This window comes from Pseudorca crassidens, chromosome 12, assembly GCF_039906515.1.
Source record: "Pseudorca crassidens isolate mPseCra1 chromosome 12, mPseCra1.hap1, whole genome shotgun sequence".
In the NCBI taxonomy this organism is placed as follows: domain Eukaryota; kingdom Metazoa; phylum Chordata; class Mammalia; order Artiodactyla; family Delphinidae; genus Pseudorca; species Pseudorca crassidens.
The window spans coordinates 4,608,803-4,625,666 of NC_090307.1; the positions used below are offsets into that span (position 1 = coordinate 4,608,803).

At 37.3% G+C, this 16,864-nt stretch overlaps 1 protein-coding gene across 2 annotated transcripts in view; it reads right to left on the reverse strand.

Annotated features, from left to right (window-relative positions):
* Positions 1–16,864, reverse strand: part of ZNF407 (zinc finger protein 407) — a 480,028-nt gene that overhangs the window by 311,843 nt on the left and 151,321 nt on the right. For both annotated transcript variants that reach the window (XM_067698828.1, XM_067698827.1), the window contains exon 4: positions 12,597–12,671. In XM_067698828.1, coding sequence (XP_067554929.1) covers positions 12,597–12,671 — 75 coding nt within the window. The remainder of the gene's footprint in view (positions 1–12,596; positions 12,672–16,864) is intronic.

Sequence of the window (16,864 nt, forward strand, 5' to 3'; positions counted from 1 at the left end):
AACAATATAATGAATATCTATGAATTTACTACTGAACTTGAAAACAAGAACATTACCTTCCAGGATTTTAATTTATCCCAACCTTACATCTCTAGCTAAGAATGATTACACTCTTACATTGTTTTCATTCTTTCTTTATTTTCATCAACTCCAGCAGTTGGATCTGTTTAGACTTTTGGTTTTAATCACTTCTTCAGAGGCACAGATACCTATGACAAGCAGAGCACAGTAAATAAAGCTGTACTGAGATCTAACACCAGCTAAGTCAAGGGCTCAGACTCAGCGGCACCTGAGCACATCAGATTCAAACTGGAATTTCCACAGAAATTTACATTATGTCTCATCACTTAGGGATCAACAGTATTATAAATGCTAAAGCTGCAGAAGTCAATGGCTTACTATACAAGTAAAAGAGCTCGACGTATAAAGAGATTCTGTTTAATCTGATGAGGAAGCCACAGCTTCTCTGAGATGCAGAGAAGGGGCCCCACCACTGACATGGTCTTTGGCCCAGCCCCCCTTGCAGCTTCAGACAGAGCACTTGGTTTTTACTGGTTTTACACAGCAGTGTTCTATGTAAGGTTTTTTTCCCTGTTTATTAAAAAGAGAAAACTCAGAAATTCACTGAGACTTTGAATATGTTCATATACTGCTATTACTATGAGTACTAATAAATGATAAGCATTGGGCTAGTTCTCTTGTTAAAAATTTTCCTGATCTTCAAGATATGATTATCATACAAACAATATTTTTTTAGAAAAAGGAAAGCGTATAAAATTTTAAAGACCTGATATCCAGCAATAAGACTGCCACTTTCTAGTTGCCAAAAATATATGGCATATCCATATTATGTAATTATCAATGTGAAATGAGAAAAAGACATTCTCCATATTATAATACACTGTGAGAAGGAAAGGGAAAATTATTGTTTTAATTAACTTGAAAGAAAATTTGGGTATAATTTAAATAAAAACTTCATTATATATATGTTCTGCTGAATCTGCTGTTTCCCATAATCCTTTTCTCCACCAGATTAGCATGAAAAAGGAGACACAGATATTGTTTAGACCTTAGCAACTAAAAATTTCTTTAACATGTTTTTATCTAAAAGTAAGCATTTTTAAAATTATAAGATGCTGTGTTTATATATAGTATGATGTTTTTTGTACTTGTATAACTATAAATTCATGTCCATGTCACCATAACCCTGAAAAATGAGAACATGTGTCCTGGGCCTCCCAGGAGAAAGTGATAAAGCTACAGTGACTCAGGAAGAATGCACTTGAGGTTGACTCCATTAAGAGACAGGACATCGACAGTTACATACAACTACACTAGTTTGCACTGCCTTTTTAGAAATGTGACTATAAATCATATGTTAGACCAGCTAAGAAAAAGTCCATCCTGAAAAAGAAAAATTTCAATGAGGACTTTAATATCTTAAATCTATCAACATTCACTGAATGTCAGTCACCTTTGAAAAAGCTGAGACAGAGAAGGAAAGTTGCCAACCACACCCTCAAGAAATTATCTAGTGTGGACCCACGGCATACACCCACTGTGTTTTAAACAAAAAAGAGAATCCAAATGGAAAGTGCTAAGTCGTACATCAGTCCTCTTAGTAGTAAGAAGCGATTACATAAAACGGAAATCCAGGGAAGGATTTTCACAGTGAGACAAAACCTGGGCCTTGAAATTGCAGCTGACACAGACCTAGAAGACCTGCAGACATGGCTTTCAGTGGACACTGAGTGGAAACAGTAAAAAAAAAAAGTCTGCTGAGACAGCTTTCCTGTTATCCTGACCCAATTTCTGTATCATACTTACTGCATCACACTATGTCTAGGGAATCACTGTCTATAAAAAAAAGCAAGAACTGGATTACATTAAAACTCAGTGGAGGGGCTTCCCTGGTGGCGCAGTGGTTAAGAATCTGCCTGCCAATGCAGGGGACACGGGTTCGATCCCTGGTCCAGGAAGATCCCACATGCCGCGGAGCAACTAAGTCCATGAGCCACAACTACTGAAGCCCGCACACCTAGAGCCCGTGCTCCGCAACAAGAGAAACCACTGCAATGAGAAGCCTGCGCACCACAATGAAGAGTAGCCCCCGCTCGCCGCAACTAGAGAAAGCCCACGCACAGCAATGGAGACCCAACGCAGCCAAAAATAAATAAATAAAATTTTAAAAAAAAAGAAGATTTTAAAACTCAATGGAAATGATTACTTCACTGAAAAGCAGATCTCTATATTGACATCATATGCTAGAAACAGTTCTAAATAGAATTAGGTTTGACTCAAATGAAATTGCCAATATTTGATGGTTTTTAACCTAAGTGTTAATTTCATATGATTCAACCTTAGGAGGTGCTAATATCTTAGAACGTATCAAATGACATCATGATTCTTTTGAAAGGGAATGAAGGACCTGCAGCAGCAGAAGAGAGTCATTCTGTGGAACATCAGGACTACTACAAGATCGGCCAGTCTCTTACAGAACATCAATGCCTGCTTGTTTTCTCTGAGTACGAGGGCGAGAGCAGCACAGGGTTGGTGGAGAAGCCCTTTGTTTGAAGCTCACAGTGGATTATTCAAGTGACCCAAGGACTACGAACTGGGGGTGGGAGGAGATATCTTAGAGAATACCCTGTGTAAACCCTTGAGTTTTCCTATCAGAGTTCTGTGGCATAATGAAATGTAAACATCTTGTTTTTCATCTGTTAAAATGGATCATCATATTGCTTTGATCCAACTTTACAAAAATTACTTCAGAAAGGTTGTAAGTTTCCTGAAAATTCCTCAGGAAAAAATTTAAACTTGCACTTTTATAAGCAACTACCAAGACATCATGAATATAAAGAACATCTCACAAGAAGTCAGTACTGTATAATGAAACTGTATGAAAGTTGGTAATTAGGCCTAATTGAAGGCTGCAGTGAACATATAGGTCTTTGTTCTCTTTAATTCTGGCACTGATGGGGAATTAAGGATAAGAGCTTAAGGCATATTTTAATCAGAGTCCAGATGCATAAGCCCCAGTGTTCTAAAAGCAATTTAAGTGAAATAAAAGGAGAGAATAACCAAAAATATTCTAGATGCCTGCCAAGGGAAAACACCTATATTCTGAACATTTAACATATCTGATTGATCATATTTGGGATCACTTATTCACTGACTTCAAAAAGGGTTAAAACGGCAGATATTCTTATATCCAAGATCTGACTGAACTACTAAATGGTAGCAGAAAAAAACCAAAACCCTTAAAAAATTAACTTGTGACATTAAACAACAATGTATTATCACATGCAAAAGCAATTAGAACATTCATAGCAGAAAAGGTATAGTTCACTATCTCCACAGAATTCACTTTTATTTCTAGATAGGAATGAAAGAGGAGGCAATAGAACAAAACAGATGTCATTTTAATAAAGATTATCAGTACTAAACCATACATTTCTGGTCTAATAACTCAATGAGCTAGTACTAGATTAAATCATTATAACATATACAGTATCATTATAGCCTTTTGGGTTTCCACTTTGGGAGATGGAGAGAGAAATATATATATTTTATTCACCAAGGTTCCATAGGAATATGATGAAAAAAGCAAAATCATTTAGAGATGGAATACACAAGGAAGAAACTCAGACTGAAGCTTGAAATAAAATAATGATTTGGAATGATAACCAGGAAAGATGGAATGTAGTAGGAGTGTAATGAGGAATAGGAAGAACAAAAGTATAGAGAAAGGAAGAAATACGTTACGCAGTTGGGAACAGAATGTGTCTAACAAAATACAGGCAGACCTCGGAGACACTGCAGGTTCAGTTCCCAACCACCACACTAAAGCCAAGTGTCACAGAAAAGCCAGTAGCATGAATTTTTCGGTTTCCCAGTGCATATAAAAGTTACCTTTACACTATATTGTAGTCTGTTAAGTGTGCAATAGCATCATGTCTTAAAAAACAATATTCATACCTTAATTAAGAATACTTTATTGCTAAAAAATGCTAACCATCATCTGAGCCTTCAGAGTCGTAGTGAGAGCATCAAAGATCACTGATCAGAGGTCACCATAACAAATATAATAATAATAAAAAGTTTGAAATCTTGTGAGAATTACCAAATGTGACAAAGAGACAGGAAGTGAGCAAATGTTGCTGGAAAAATGGAGCTGATGGGCTTGCTTGATGCAGGGTTGGAACAAACCTTCGATCTGTAAAAAGTACAATATTTGCAAAGCACAATAAAACAAGGTCTGCCTGTAAAACCAATGCCTAAACGGCTTATTTGCAGGCAAGCTCCGCAACTGAATCAGGCAAGGTGACTGGCACTGAGGGAGAGAGGGAGCAGGCGAGGCAGGGAGAGCCGGTGAGGGTCTCCAGGAAATGCCGCTGTGACCGGCTAACCCACTTGCCCACACTGTCCCGGCCGGGGCTGAACTCCACTGACGGCTTGCTGGCTTCCTCTTCTGTACAGAGTAAGAGGTAAAGCCGGCACAGCATTCAAGGCTCTTTCCCAGCCGGATTCCGACTCAGTTGCCCAGGCCCACCCTCACCCGCCCCACGATCCCGCTAAAGGAAACACTGCCACGGGTGACCGTTTCCTAAACAGCGCACAGCTGGGGTCTTAGCTCTTCATCTCCCCCTCTGCCCTCCCCCAGCCCCAGGGCGCAGTGGGGCAGGACTCACCAAGCTCGCGCACGCCTCACCGGAGGCCTCTGACTGTGCTCTCTGCTGGGAGGGCTCCGAATCTACGCTTCACTTAAAATGCACCCCTTCAGAAAGGTCTTTCCTGAGCACTCATCCTAAAGCAACACCCGGCCCAGACACTCTCTGGAATAGCACCCTACTGTATTTTTGTCAGCGCCTCCTAATAAAATTCTCCTTTTCCTGTATGTGCGTATTATCCCTCTATCCTTAGCCTCAGTCCATCAACCCTAAATTGAAGGGGCGTGAGAACGGAGGGTGTATCATCTTCAAACACGACATGCCATTTCAGTTTTGGAACACAGCAGTAATTGTAAATAGCAGATGTAGTGAATGTTTATTGGGAGAATAAATTAATGAATAAATTAGGTGTCTTCATTAGCATCCCCCATAATACCTCTTAAGCAAGATTAATTGTTCCCGCTTCTAAAACTTTCTTTTGTATCATTGTGTAGCTTTTCTTTTCACATGTTATGGATAACTGCATAACCTACAATATCTTCTAAAGAACAAGAATCATATAATATCCGTGTCTATTTAAATGCCCAGGAATAAAACACACAGAGATGAACGCTCAATAAAATACTAGCTTAAAATTTTAAAATGTTTTAGAAAACAAAGAAAACAATCTTACATTTCTGTAACACACACATACTTCTAACACTTAGACTTTCCCTACTGCTAACATGAAAATCTCCCCTAGAGTAGTAAACATGGAATTTTATCAGCACAACTGTGATGCGCTAAGAGCAGCAGTTACTTCTGATGGAGCAGAGAGCAAGGACCCTGCTATAAAAGTTAAGCAACCCTCCCTTCTTTGGCTGGGGACTACACACCATGTCTGCTCAGCACACTTTAGGAGCAAGCATTCCTCAAAATAAGATAATCTCAAAAAATAAAAAGCACCATTAAAGTGCACTAAATTTTCATATAACAGGGCAAGGACAATTAAAAACATGTCTCATAACAGGGCTGCACACTGCTCGACACAATGCCCCCAAACCACAGGGCTGGAGACACATGTCCTCCCAGACAAATACTGACCCTACTCCACAAAAATTCTCATTGCAAAACTTCCCTTGAATTATGTGAACTGTGATTTATGTGAGGTTGTTAAAATATACCACTCACATAAAATGGGAATTTCCCATAAGGGAAAAAGGATGAAACTAGAAATAACAGTAGTAAATAAAATGCATTCCATGAAGTCCATCCTGATTTCTAGAGATGAATTACAATTTTGGCACTGAGCTTCCCAGCAGTAAACATGAAGAAGAATACTCAATTATACTCACGATTTGCTAGTACTTAAGACCAAAATGACAAGTTGTTTCAGAAAGGCACAACTTTTCCTGGAAGAGAGACCAGAAAGACACTGCCCCCCCACCCCCAGGATCTCACCAGGAAAATATGACATGTGTTCAGGAGCTGCGCCCCTGAGCACGATCTTTACAATAAAGACATGCATTTTATAAGGTTACTTCTTAAAACATTCTGAAATTTAAGTCATTATCATAAAAACTAAGTACAAAATCAGTCAAAATGTTATTGGAGGAAGAAAACAAAACCAATGGGGGCAAAGGAAAGCAGCTCTCTAGGGATGGGACTGATTGAAGGGTAAAACTGAAAGCACATTGAGAAATGAGTAGAAAGAATATTTATTCAGAACAGCAAACTAAATTATAGGACAAATATACAGAATCCAGATATTCCACATAGCTTTGCACTACGCAACTGAAGTAGGAGCAGGGCTACCGTTGCTTCATGGAAACTGAGGGCCCCAATGAAGTTATGAGCGTGAAAAGCGGGTTTTCTATCCCCTCAGAGATGAGTCATGAGAACCATTTGTAACTAGGTCCAAACACCTCCCCAAAAAGTAAGTTGGAAACTTCAACAAACAAATGAGGAGCTGAGATCCTGATATTCTCACCAATGATGCTAACTTTTGCTAACTTTCACCTGGAAAATTTATAAAGTAAGAATTAGAATATACCCATTTCAGTAAGAAAACATTTGTCATAAAGCAACCATAGAACATCCTAATTATCCATTTAATTTAGAAATACTACCCAAATGCTAACAAGATAACTTCAGTGGAAAATATATACTATCTCCTTATGTACCTTAATAAGTGGTCAGATTAAGTCAGTAAAATATAGAAGGGAGTTTTCTAAAAATAACAACCTTGGCTTTACATGAGTGATGTGGCTTCTATCATTCCACATAGAAATAATTATTTAGCAGGGCTGTCTATTCAATCCAACTTTCTTATAATAAAATGATGTCAAATGATCATAGGATACTATTTATATACTAGATGCTGTCTACAGATGGAGAAATGGGAGAAGATGGCAGAAAAGGAGTCCTAAGCTCACGCAAAAGCAATAGTAAGTCACTGAAATATAACAACCTCCCACTCATTAAAATAAGCAATCCGAGATAGAATGAATTGAAATGTTTCTCCTCCATTTTGGCTCAACAGAGTCACTTCTTATATAAATATTTTTTAAAGCAGACGGGAGCCCATAGACACTTTTTTTCCCCCAAAATTGGGCCTCATTAAAGAAAAAAAAGCACTAGCCATTGATTAAGAGAAGAACTGAGAGGGGAAACCGATAAGCGAAAAGCAATAAGCAGTGGTGACGGGACAGCAGACCTGAGCCAGAAAACACAACGTGACTGACAAGTGTTATAAAGAACACTCTTCAGAGACGAGGACACTCAACACGGAATGAAATATCTCAATGCATCCATGAGAATAAGCTACCTGTTTCAATGATAAAATAGAAAACAGAATTTACCTTACAGAAATTCACATGGAACAAATATTAAGGAAAATGGTTGATCCTTTAATAAAAGAAAATATAAGCAATAACAACTTAGCCAAAAGGCAAGTTACTTATCTAAAATGGACAATCAAGTGACAACAGCAGGAGCTGACCTCACATTATGAATATAATCTCTTCTAATAGGAAAAATTTGAGTCTACCTAAATATATGTAATTCAGAGTTTTTAAAAAATGTATTATTCTCTCAATTAAAAGTAACCTAAGTTTCTAATGAACCCAAAGTATCACTGGCAAAGCTTCAATAACAACTGTGCACGTACACGTATATATGCTTTTCCCAGGAAATGTTTGGGTTTCGGATGACATTCTCATGCTTCAGTATGTATATGTGTAGCTGATTCACTTTGTTATGAAGCAGAAAGTAACACACCACTGTAAAGTAACTATACTCCAATAAAGATGTGAAAGAAAGAAAGGAAGGAAGGAAGGGGGGGAGAGAGAGAGGGGGGGAGAGAGAGAGAGAGAGAGAGAGAGAGAGAGAGAAAGGAAGGAAGGAAGAAAGAAAGAAAAGAAAGAAGGAAGGAAGGAAGGAAGGAAGGAAAGAAAGAAAGAAAGAAAGAGAAAAAGAAAGAAAGAAAAAGAAAAAGGGTGAGGCTTACATCTAAACTGAGAGACAGAAAACAATGATGATGCCTTCACACAATTTTTACCATATAAATAAAAAAGTTCTTGGGCTTCCCTGGTGGCGCAGTGGTAGAGAGTCTGCCTGCTGATGCAGGGGACACGGGTTTGTGCCCCGGTCCAGGAAGATCCCATGTGCCGCAGAGCGGCTGGGCCCGTGAGCCACGGCCGCTGAGTCTGCGTGTCCGGAGCCTGTGCTCCGCAACGGGAGAGGCCACAACAGTGAGAGGCCCGCAGACTGCTCAAAAAAAAAAGTTTTTGAGAAAGGAGATGAGATAGATTCCAAAAGACTTACACAACATCCTGTCCTATAGCAATTGCTCATAACAAATTAGAACCACTGTCAGGGCTGCCAGTATTTCTATCCCACACTCAGACTACATAATATCTGGTATATGTAAAAATGAGGGGAAAATATTTTATTATCAATAAGTTCAAAGATACTGTTAAAAGTAAGATGCCCAATCACAAGTGACAAATGTCTGATAAAGGAGAGAAGCCAACAAAAACATCAGGGCTCAGGAATCTGAAGAAGGCCTGGGGGAAACCCATTCACTTGAACAAATTCACTGGCCAGCCCTGAGCCTGCCCCCAGGGGCCTGAAGATACCCCACAGCTAGGTTGACAATAAGGCACAATCTGAGACTTAGAATATTCACAGACTCCTGCAAAAATTGCTTCATTGAAAAAATACTACGGTTTTAATCTGGATATTCATTAATAACTTGAAAAACTAGGTACATTATTTAGCTCTTAGATTCTCAGATATACACATCCAACTTAAAATCCTTTACTGGTAAAACTGGCTTGGGGAGCACATCAGCCTTCCATAGATACTGCCAGTATAGACATTTCCTGATATTGTCCCAGATACCACAAAAGCAATGTATCAGATCAGAAATTCTGAGTGAATCATTTCCCCCTCCTCCTGTTTGCACAGTCATTCAAAGCCCAGCTGATTTCCAAGCACTGAACTACAAATGCTATCTCTTTCTATTGTAATATGCACCTGGCTTTCACATAAGATATACTTATTATGGCTGTTTCAATTGTGATAATTGTGGATAAGCTCGTTTTCTAGATTTCTATTAGAGATTTCAGAGAGTCAGAAAGCTACTTTGGCTAACTATATTATAAAGAGAATTACTTACTTAAAATAAGGAATACTTTAGAATGAACTTGCAAATTAATTGGAGTTTATCATTTTGGAATGTGAACTGAATGTGGCTATATTTAGTTGTTTATATATAAGTGTACAAGACTTCTAAAATATAGTAATATACTACCTTAAAATAAGTTCATGCAAATTTAGGGACAAAAAAGTATGTTCTTACACAAGCCATCACTTCAGGTGTTCACAGAGTCAAAAAATATATATTTGAAATTATCTACTTTTCTGTTGCTAATGACAGTCATGCTGACAAAATTCACTAGTTCATCAAACTATAGTGCAAGAATATGATTTATTTGTAATAAATTATCATTTTTGCATATATCAGTCAAAGCACAAGGCCTAAATACTTGCAAACAAAATGCATTATTAATTTAATTGTCACAGCCTATTTAGCTAACTTCTATTACTATTTGCTATAATATGCAATGCATAAGAGGGGAGAATCAAATTCAAAACATAAAAAGAATAAACTGATTATATTGTCCTAGAGAAATTAAAATATAGCAAGCTTGCAAAACTATGGCCAAGGCATTAATGTTTTAAGTAGGTAAGAAAAAAATGTTTAACTTAATTTAGAGAACAGTTATGCCCAAAGTGATGGTTGAATATGCTGATAAAGAGTTTCTTTGTTTCCTAAGACTGTTAAAAGGCATCAATTCCCTCTCCAAGGAATGGAGGAAGGTGGCTGGAAGGAAGGAGCCTTTCGTATTTACCGTGCTAGATTTTGCTACTTAAATCTTAGCCTTCTCCAGCTATGGACGTCTACTGGGAAATTATGCTGCGGCTGAAGCCCTGGTATCCCAACTCAGTATTTCTATCAGGAAGAGAGGATGCCCTATCTATAAACAGATATCATAAACAACAGGTCCTCTGAAACACAGAATTTTTGGTAGGAAAAACAATTTAGTCTAATGTTGAATGTAGATGAACTCTGCACTTGGACTACTTAGAAGGTAATAACCCAGAAGATGAGGAATACTTTCCCATTTGAGACTCATCTCCTCATTTGAGGACAAAAATCATGTAAAAATTGGAGAAAAAGCTTACCATACCTCAAAGGCTAAAAAAGACATGCAATCTTTCTCTTGCCTCTTTTTAGCCTCTCTTTTTGTATTAGGGACTGAAATGAGTGAAAGCAACAGAGAGTTATCCTGGAACGCACAGGAAAAAGTAAATGGAAAATGGAAAAACCTAAGAATTTTCAAACTCCTAGCACCATATATAGGAGGTATCTACTGTTTTTAAGGTGCTTGGAGGATAAATATATGTTTAAGATGTTGAATTTTTCATTAATATGAAACCATATGAACAGACATACTCAAATTTTTAAAATTCCTAAATAAAAAGCAAAAATGATACATTTGAGTTCAAAATGTATACGAGTTATATAGTAGGGAAACATTTTATTTTTACTAATTATCTGATCTAGATTGTTTTCATTCAAATTTATTGTGTGAATAAAACACCCTAAGTACCTATATGTAAAGATTTCAACGTGAGATAATATAATCAGTACACAGAAGAGCACCAGAATTAGGAAAATAACAATTCCAACACTTATTAATGATGAGATATTGAAGAAATTGTTGTATATTCCTGAATCTGTGTTTAGTTCTATAATAGAATAACAATGCACCACTGATAATGTCATATAATGATTAATGAGATAATGCAAATGAAAGCAACAAGAACACAATAACTACAAATGTTTTGTTTCTTAAATACTTACAAAATATAACTTTGACAGGTTCCAAATTACAATTTAAATAATACAAAATCTTTTGAATTTCAAGAATAATGCATTCAGGATCTGTTCAACACATAAATTTTGTCTCAAGTTAAATATAATGTTACAAAGAAAAGCATGAGAAACCAAAAGGCAGAAAGTAGGCATATGTAACATTCCAATATTCTGACACAGTAGTCATGTCCAAACTAAAATGCTAAAGAAAAACAATATGCCACCAATAGAAAAGTCAAGTTAAATTCCTTGTAAACACAGAACATATTGATGAGTATTTTAAATTTTTTAAAAATTTATTAAACATTTACAAACATGGCAGAAGAAGCCCTAGGCTATAGAATGATAGAATAAATTGCATCATGACTGACATTTTCAAATAGTATTTAAAACAAAAGTGTCTAGGAGTGTCTGCAGAATTTCAGATACCATCTTGGAGGATTTGGGGAAAGCTGAAAACCTACCAGGTCTTTGAAGGAGGTGAGAGTGCTTGCACTAGTGCTGAGGGAGCTGCACATTTTAAAGATTTAGAGTTTCAGAAGTAGCCAGGCTCACCTGGTAGCTGACATTGCTGTATTTCAGTTCACCTAATATAATTAAGTCTATGTGATGAAGCTAATTATGATACAGTAGCAAGAAAAAAGAAAACCTGGCAGTTGATGACACAGTAATTGTAGTGTTATTTTTCATGACATGGCAACCGTAGTATTATTTGGAGGATGACACAAGATGTATTTCTTTTTTAACATCAGCAATGTTTAATTCTACAGTAAGAATTCAAAAAATGTTATTTTAAAACCTCAAAATAAAAATACACAAAGTTCAAATGAAAATAGTTTGGTTTTACATATTTATTTTAGCTCATTCTGATGCATTTGCAGAGGTCAATTCCCTCTAATTTAACTCTTCTACTGTTTCAAGGTTGTTTCACAAATTCAAATCCCTCAAATCTTTTCAAATATTCTTAGATTGAATTTTCTACAATTAAAATGCAACATTAAATTCTTATTGGAAAAGACGCAGATGAAGAGAACGGACTTGAGGACACAGGGAGGGGGAAGGGTAAGCTGGGACGAAGTGAGAGAATGGCATGGACATATATACACTACAAAATGTAAAATAGATAGCTAGTGGGAAGCAGCCGCATAGCACAGGGAGATCAGCTAGGTGCTTTGTGACCGCCTAGAGGGATGGGATAGGGAAGGTGGGAGGGAGACGCAAGAGGGAGGAAATATGGGGATATATGTATGCATATAGATGATTCACTTTGTTATACAGCAGAAACTAACACAACACTGTAAAGCAATTATACTCCAATAAAGTTGTTAAAAAAAATTCTTATGGGAGAATGGCATAAAATATGATATTCAACAACAGAGTACCACTAATGTAGAACATGACAAACTGACTTGATAAAGTTCTAGGAGTCACCCCACTAAACAAAATCTAAAATGAAAACATAATTATATTAGTTAAATTTTTTAAAAATGGATGAAAATTACCTTTCTTTTGGTGTGCCAACTCCATGTTTTCCCAGTAGATGAGTATTTAGGTGTTTCTTCATTACAAAAGCAACCCTAAAAAAAAAAAAAAAAAAAGAAAAGTTATTATAGAACTAAAACTTAACTCTCTGCTAGAAATACATACTAAATTTTTAAAAAATAGACATGGATTTTATATATAAATATATATATGTAACATGAATATATATCTATAACATGAAAATGCACATTACAATGGCACTAAATTCTAAGCAGAAAGCTTGCATACAGATTAATATACTGCAATACCTGAAAACCAGAAGAAATAGCTGCATTTAAATTCACTGGTTCATTTTCTCACTTGAGTAGACGAACAGGGACCAAACCAATGATTTTAGTTCTTTAGTCACTGTCTTCACTGTCAGTTAGTAAGAAAGATAAAGCAACACCTCAGTATCACATTCCCTGCCCCTTAGTTGATCCCACACTTCAATCATGAAATGAGTTTGAGGAAATGTCATTTTATTAAACATTTAAGGGACTGTAAAAGAGAAAATGAATAGCCTTCATGAAGCTTCCTTAAAAACATGGTAATTATTTGGAGAGGTTTTTTAAAAATGATATGTTTACCATGTCTGCAATACAAGCAAAAAAAAAAAAAAATGTACTTAAGTGCCCAGAAGGTATCAATAACTAAAACAAGCAAAAAGTATTACCTGACATGCTATCTTATTTTACATACAAATCAGATCACTTAATTCAATTTTGTTGACATAGATATGAAATGGACAGGAATCAGGAGCAAGTGCATAGTGCACCATTCTTCTGCATATATAGAGTACAACACAATTTAATTACGTCGTGTGAGTATTTAAAACAATTTAGATCTCATTCAGAAGCATCAGACTAAAATGGCTCTCTTGATAAGCAAAAAAATTTTACTATTGTAACTTTAAGTGTAAAAGGGGCTTGCAAACATTTTTGTTAATTACGTATTACAGCTGTCCTTCATAAAGTTACTAATAGCTGAAAGGCAACAGAATCTATTTGCATATATACATGAAAGGCATGGCATGTGCAAAAATATGATTTTAATTAGCATTCTATGATATGAAGGGCTACAAATCAAATTGGCATGTTATAAGATTCTTACCATTAAACACTGAATTCATCTGGACGTGTTTGCACAAACAGGCAACACAAGACTATAAAGTTCTGTGGCCTTATGGAAGAGACGTGTGTCAAAAGCCAAGACAAAAATGTGAATGCTCCTTTTCATGTCTGGTCTATTTTGGTTATTTTCATATAATATTAGGGAACCTCAGTTTTGAGGCTAAAATAATATGTTTGCATTTTTTTAATGACTGAGTCCATTATTCAAGTAATGCATTTGTATAACACTAAAAATAGCATTCATTCTTTTCTCTACACTGAGTAACAATTATGGACAACACATGCTTTACAACTATAAATAACCAATCATACCACCAATCCATAAAATGAAAAAATGATTATTACATACAAAGAATCAAACTGTGATGATGTTAAGTGCTTAACAAAAATTACAGTATAAGATATTCTATATTTGTTTCTGTTTGATTTGAACAAAATAAATAATATTTTTCATTTCCTTAAAAAAGAATACAGCAATAACAACAGTCCATTGAAGTCATAACTTCCCTACTGTCCTCTATTTTCCTATAATTAAAAAAACATAAAGCTAATAGCAAAGAGCAAAGGTTAAGAACCCAGAGTTGCAAAGCACAGCTTATTTATATGACCAAGTATAATTTAAGAGATCTGAGCTTAGAAACCACAGTGTAGCTTTTAAAAGACAAAAATGTTATTAATTAAAATGTTTCAGGTTTAAGAAGTAAAACAAAAATATTACACTGCACAGGGGAACAAACTAAAGTACACAGAGAAGGAAAGCTTCTTCTTATAATTTAACATTCTGACATAATCTGCTGGATGTCTATAATACTAAATTATCTACAGGAATAACAATTTTTTATTATTATGGGGAAGAATTTACAATACTAAAACACAGCTCAATTGTAGTCAAATGCAAAATATTTATTCATCCAAAACCCGACATAAAGTAACTATAAATTCTTTTAATTTGGTCTAACTGAAGTATGTGTAGTGTAAAAGTCTCAACATCATCTGCAGTGAAACAATATAAGCCAAGCATGACCGACTAAAATAAACTTCCCAACCTCCATGGATAATAAGATTGCCAGTAATTTGTGTTTACTGAACGGAGACTATCCTTCACTGCCACCATAAGAGTATTAATATTTTAACATAATAATGGTTGTTTTGGAAAGTTTATAATCTAGATACCACCAGAAATAAAACAAAAATAATCCTGAATCTGAAAAGCTATACAACTGAAATGCCTTGCTCCCAATGAGCACACGTGACTTAACACTTTGCTTGTTTCCATTCATTCACTGGTGACTATGTACCAGCCATGGGCAGGTTCTGCATGTAGGATGCAAAATCAGACGGTTAAAGTCGCGTCTTCACGGAGCCTCCCTTCTATAACCTGTGGCTTCTCATCAGGACGAAGCAGCAGCACTCAGCCTGCCACGCTCCCGCACGGACTCCCCTAATCATGTGTACACAAGCTAATGCGTATGCTAAAAGCAGGACCTACCCTAGACAGGAACGGTCTAGGCAACTGTGGTACACAGGTGATCAAACAAAGAGAAGTCCCTGCCTCGGAAACCGTAAAACCTAGTGAGGGAAACAGATGACAAGAACAAAAGCTACAATACAGAGCATCTTAAAGAGTGAAGAAAAGTGGTGGGAGAAAAAACAAAATAGAGAAGGAAGAGCTGAAACCTCAGCAGGGGATCAGCATTTTACATTTGGGTGGCTCAGGACTGCAGTGGCGAGCTGGGTATTCCACCAAGCAGGGGGCAGCAGGCCACAGAAGGAAGGGCAGCCACGGAGCCCTGGGGCACGAGCCCGTGGGGCCGTCCGCAGTGGAATGCGGAGCAGAGGAGGGACGAGGTGGTGGCCGGGCACTGGGGGAGGTACCAAGCTCCTAGGCCACACAGTCTGGGCTGGCACTGAGTGAGAAGGAAAGCGTCGCAGGCGTCTGAACGGAGGACAGATGTGCGGGACTCGCGTTTTAATAGAGTCCTCTAGCTGTTCTGTTTAGCACAGACTGCGGGGGCAGGGGAAGGGGGCGGTGCGGGGACACAGAGAGAGGGAGGAACTAACTGGCCCTTGCAATAATCCAGGCAGAGGTGACAGTGCTTTGGACCGAGGGCCGGCGGTAGAGAAGAGATCTGGTCAAATTCTAGACACGTATTTGTGATTAGAACCAAACATTTCCCTAGGGACTGCACCTGGAGTCTGGAGGAGAGGAGTCAAAGACAACATCAAAGATTTCAGCCCGGGAAAAACTGAGCCGGTCTGAAGGAGAACATCATTATAGGACATGTTCAATGAGGAAGCCCACTGACATCCAAGACGGGTCTCTAACAGGAGGCTGAATCTACTGGTCTTGAGTTCAAGGGCAAGATTCACGCTAGAAATATATACTCCAAAGCTATCCATCTGGCAAGTGCCTAACAATCTAAAGGAACACCTTGAAATAATAAAAAGTAGTGCTGTTTAAAGTATGATTGATTTCCAAGTATCTATAACTGCCTGAAACAGCATCATTTGAAACTGGTTTTGGTGTCAAAAGAACAACACAACAGTAGCATTTGCAAACTAGCTACAGATTTCTACTTTTTAGTACAAACATTTCAGATTTGAACTCCTAATTTTAAAATAATTTTTCTTACACTATATGGAGACAGAATACAAACCTCTTCCTTCAGCCCCTCAGATTTTCTCACTGCAGAATTATTTCACTTGTGAGTCACGAAAGATTATCTGACTCACCTATGAAAGCAAATACAATACAAAACCGTGACTACAGAGAACAGGATGTGAAAAGCAGGAGACACCCAGAGCCACAGCACCCTTGCACTCCCGCCTCACAAGTGCAAGGCAGGGTGCTCAACTCAGGGGCCAAAAGTCAGGTTTGCACAGGCTGTGCTTCTCCTGAACTCAAGGCAAGAGAAGCAGCAGCAGCAACAGCAGCTTCCCTGAATTTTTATGTTGTTTGTTTCCCTCATCTGTCGAATAAGGTCAGATGCTCCTGAAAGACAGGCCTATAAGATACAATATCCAACTCTTCAAAAATTTCTGATGATCAGGTCCATGTAGGCACTATAGGTTACAGGAAAGAAAGTGCATTTGCTGCTAAGAAGTTAAAATCTAAA